The following is a 4,773-nucleotide window of genomic DNA, read 5'->3' on the forward strand; positions in this document are numbered from 1 at the left end:
TTTCGATACCAATTTATATTTTTATGTGGCATTCTTTCTTTTAGTTGATTGGAATCTTATTCTCTCTCAAAAGATGTTGTCTAGAGAGGTCAAAGCTGATATGACCTCCAGTTAGTAGATAACTTTTTGGGTTTGGGTAATGTTATAGCAACCAAAGCTCATCAAAGGAAGAGAAAGAAAATTGATTCACATTTTGTTGTTCCCTGTGTAACACCGAAATTGTCTGGGAGATTGGAGCCGCGTTTGAACATCATGTGAAGACGTTGCTGGAATTTTTTTGAAAATCTTTTTTTTTTTTTTTTAATAAAAAAAAGAGGTTAGATTCGAACTATAAATATGAGGTTTCATGAAAACTGTCACAGATGACAAGTCGGTAATGTAAATTAAAATTCATTTTTCTATCATAGACAACAATAAACCACTGAAAAAGTGAAAAATGTAGAGGTTTTGAGTGCTTGGTTGGAGAGAGAGAGAGAGAGAGAGTATTCCTAATTGACAAATTAGCCTGATATTCAGGGCCTGATTAGATATAAAAGTTTTTTTAGAGCTTCACTATGCCAATAAAGAATCTGGCTGGAAAAAATGTCAACAACATTCTGGTACTAGTGTAAATTTGGGCATTATGCTTGCATGTCTTTTACTTTTTTAATGGGACTAAGGTTCCTTGTGATGAGTTTGAGTTTGATTGCCGATATGATGCCTAAATTAAAACTTACAAAATTTTAGTCTCACCCCCTTAAATTGCGAGAAAAAGTGGACCTTGGGGTCTAGCCAGAATATATGCTCCTATCAAGTGGAATCTATAGGCCCCCACATAGTTGGACTTGCAGTCGATGCATTAAAATGACACAATGGTGTATTTCATATTCTTGAAAAATATTGTCCGTGTTCCCAATCCCAACATATATTCCCTCCAATTCTTTTGTAATTCTTTAATTCTGAACATCTATCAAGAAGCTGATAAACAATGTTTTAAAGAAAAAGTAAATGGCTTATCAAAAAATAAATATAATGCTACACGACATTTAGGGTCCGTTTAGTTGGAGGGATGAAAAAGTGGGAGAATAGAAAATAGTGAGATAATGAAAAAGTGAGAGGATAAAAAAGATTTTAATTTTTCTCATTTTTGTTTAATTGGGAGTGGAAAAGTGAAGGGATGGAAAAAATAAGTTTGTATAAATTTACTTATACATTCTTATTAAAAAATGGTGGCTAATTAATACAAAAAAGTGACAAACAAAAAAAAAAAAAATCACCCAATTTATTAAAAAATAAAAATCATGTCTAGTTAAACCCCAAAAAAAAGGTCTGGAAAGAAAAGAAAAAAAAAAAAAGAAAGGAAAAAAAAAAAGAATTGGACATGGGCATTTTTGTCCATGAAGCAAACACATTTTCACCCTTTAGTTTTCTATTTATTTTGGGGAAAAAACTTTTTGGTGGGCCCAGGAAGAAAACACCTAGACTCTACCATTTATTTTCCTTCCTCCCTTCCCAACCAAACTCACTCAAAAAAGTTTTCTTTCTCATTTTTTCTCTAAAGTTTTCCATCCACTCTATTTTTCCTCCAAACAAACACACCCTTACAATAGTATAGACTTACAAACAATATCATTTTATTATCTACCATTAATAACTTCTAATTATAAAATATGTTGTGAATTGTGATTATAAAGTTAATATATTGAAAAAGAACATATAATAAAAAATCAAAATAGGGTTCTTAGCAAAATACGGTTCTGCTGATGTCAAATCCCTTACATCACATGGTTTTAGCTTTGTCGGTATAAAGAGAAGGTAATCGATTAAGCTTCTTCATATTCATAACAAGGTACAGCAATTATAACCATAAGACTGTCACACCTAACATGGCAGCTCGTTTTAATAACCATATTCCTTGATAGAAAATTAGGCTAAATCTTGTACACTAATCTTAGGGGATCACAATCGCAACTCTATTTAAGCTTTCACCATTTAAAGATTGATGTTCTCTCACTTCAATTCAACTGCAAACTACTTTATAAAATTTATAAATAAATAAATAAAAAAAACATTAATTACTTTAATAAATTGCCCAACCAACACCTCCACCTTAGTCAACAAACCATTATCTCCGAAAAAGATTGGAAAATAAAAGAAAAAGAGGTGAACAAGAAAAAGAAAAAGAAAAAGAAGAAAAGAACACCTATCAGCTCCCTATGTTCTTGTATTTACTTTCCATCTAAGCACCTTTCCCACCCCATCTTGTCTCTTCATAGAAATTTACATTATAGGAGCTCTTTCTCTGCCTTTTCTTGTTATTCTTGCCTTCCCATTCACTTCTTTTTAATCTACAAACCAGCAGTAGTGTTTTCTATTTTGCTTATATGTTCTAATCATTGCTAGGAAGAACTTGCCAAGAACCATCCTCTTTAGAATCTGTTCAGGTAAGTATACCCGTGTTATTCTATTTTTATTTTGCAATTACAATTTACAAGACACAATTGTTATAGATTTCTTGTAAGTGTTGGAAATTTTTTTGTAATTTCAGTTTGTAGTATGAACCTCTTCTGCAACTCTTTTGAGTAATTTCATTCTCTACATGTTTTAAGTACCATTTTATTCTTTGAATATTCTGCATCTTAGCAGGAAGAAAAGAGAGACATGATTTAGAAAATGTTGATAAGTTAAACTCCTAGTAGTCATGGGAACTCTAGAAAATCCAAAAACTTGGATACCATATATGAACAAAGACTGTTCTCAAGGCTTTTGTAGCTTTCACTGTCCCCAATGGTGCAACTTCATGCTCCCACCTCCACCTCCCTTTGAATTCCCTGATGATAATTCTAGTCCAAATTTCTCCCCTCTTGTTATTGCAATCATTGGCATTTTGGCAAGTGCTTTCCTTCTTGTAAGTTACTACACCATAATATCCAAGTATTGTGGCAACCCAGACTCAGCAAGAAGCAGAGAAGATCATGAATCCAATGAAGAATTGGAAGAGAATCACAACCCGTCTCTCCATGAACCATGGCATATTGTAACTACTGGCTTAGATGAGGCTCTTATAAAGTCTATTGCAGTATACAAGTACAAGAAAGGAGAAGGATTGGTCGAAGGCACTGATTGCTCTGTTTGTCTCAGTGAATTTGAAGAAGATGAGAGCATAAGGCTCTTGCCAAAGTGTAGTCATGCTTTCCATCTCCCATGCATTGACACATGGCTCAAATCACATGCGAATTGCCCTTTATGTCGCGCTAATATAGTCTCTTTCAATGCTACGCCGATTCCATTGCCTGCACCAGTGACAGAATTGCCTTCAACCAATGAAACTTTGCCAATAAGCCAACCGGAAAATGAAAATATAACTCTTGCACAAGACATAGCAGGGGGAGTTACAGAAGAAGAAAGTGTGCGCGGTGATATTGTTCCAAAGTCCCCATTTCGTGCTTTTAGTGATTTGGGCAATTCAGAAGAGAGAGATACCATAATTGAGATTAGAGATGGAGGATATCACCATATTAGAAGATCGTTTTCGATGGATCTTTCATGCCAAAGCCGTGTCTCTGTTGCTGATATTTTGTGCATGAATCAAGGTGAAGATGTTCAAGTGGAAGAGTGCTCAGCTGAGGCTAGCTCATCTAAACAATTGGCAGGAGAAGTTGGGAAGTCTAGCCATCGAAACCGGGTGTTGCATTTTGTAATGAGTCCTATTGCAATGAAGAGACAATTTTCAAGTGGAAGATTCTTTCTCACAAGGCATGGGAGAAGACCACACGCAATCATTCCTATCTGAAAAGAAGGGATTTCAGAAAAGATCTTTTGATAACAAAAATGAGATCATTAAAATTTTGGTGAAAGGATATTGAAATTGATTATAAATTATACTCATATAGTGTCCATCTGTATGAGAACTGTAGTATTTTCTAGAATGAGGAACATCTCAATGTTTTGTGAAACTTTTCAGTTTTCAACAAGGTTTCTCCATTACGGGCTCATGGTGTGTGGTTAAATTCGTGTACCAATATACCATGGTCTAAGTATGTCATTTAGACGAAGCTTTACTAAAGTCTTTCTTGTCTATTGTACGAGTAGGTCTATGTTCCTTTGAACATTTGTATGCCATATAGTATGCTCCTCATATAAGGCTTGCTTAGCATGGTTATAAGATGCTTTAAAATGCTTTTGTTTAGTCTACCATTTCCTACTATTTCCCTGTTTTTCTTTTGCCATATAGCAGTATGCATGTGTCAAGTTAGTCTGATCTTGTCCAATTTGCGGGGTAGACTTTATTTTCTAAATCTGATAGTGTATAAATGATATGGTAGTTTGTACACTTCAGACTAGTAAAATTTAATCTGAATGGACAAAATTTTAAATTGAGATATCTCTCTCTCCAATCAATTTGTGAACATGTTGGTGATAGAAACATCATAGAGGGATGGCGTTTTTCTCGACATTGGGCATGTTGGGGCCCAAATGGAAGGCCCGCCAATTAAAGAACGCGCCCTTAATTATTGGACTTAATAGTTACCGTGCTTGGGCCACACAAAGTGAACTTGTAACTCTGGATGCATCTAACTCTGGATGCATCTAAATTTTCTTGTAGCCCTTTGAAGTTTGAAGGGTGGCAAATTTTAATTTTTCATGGCTAATAATGAGGAAAAATACAAGGGTTAGAGTGTACAAAATTAAAACAATATATTGTCCCATACACAATGCCAGTCATAATGATTTTGTCAGCATCAGGCTCTTGATAATATGGGAGGAGGATGATGGATGAGTCTCATAGAATTA

General features: G+C 34.6%; 1 protein-coding gene across 2 annotated transcripts; it reads left to right on the forward strand.

Moving 5' to 3' along the window:
• The first annotated feature begins 2,108 nt into the window (after window positions 1–2,108).
• Window positions 2,109–4,168, forward strand: LOC112034487 (E3 ubiquitin-protein ligase Os04g0590900). Of its 2 annotated transcripts, none has more exons than XM_024067305.2 (2): window positions 2,109–2,423; window positions 2,623–4,168. In XM_024067305.2, exon 2 carries the CDS (start codon window positions 2,681–2,683, stop codon window positions 3,770–3,772), a length of 1,092 nt encoding a protein of 363 aa, XP_023923073.2. In that variant the 5' UTR covers window positions 2,109–2,423; window positions 2,623–2,680; the 3' UTR covers window positions 3,773–4,168. The 2 variants fall into 2 exon arrangements, with proteins under 2 accessions (XP_023923073.2, XP_023923078.2); XM_024067310.2 differs by having other exon boundaries at window positions 2,626–4,168.
• The last annotated feature ends 605 nt before the right edge of the window (window positions 4,169–4,773 follow it).

Source organism: Quercus suber, unplaced genomic scaffold (assembly GCF_002906115.3).
Source record: "Quercus suber isolate HL8 unplaced genomic scaffold, Cork oak 2.0 scaffold_201, whole genome shotgun sequence".
In the NCBI taxonomy this organism is placed as follows: Eukaryota; Viridiplantae; Streptophyta; class Magnoliopsida; order Fagales; family Fagaceae; genus Quercus; species Quercus suber.

Coding starts and splice junctions, on each gene's coding strand:
- LOC112034487 (XM_024067305.2), top strand. CDS start 2,681: ATGGGAACTCTAGAAAATCCAAAAACTTGGATACCATATATGAACAAA.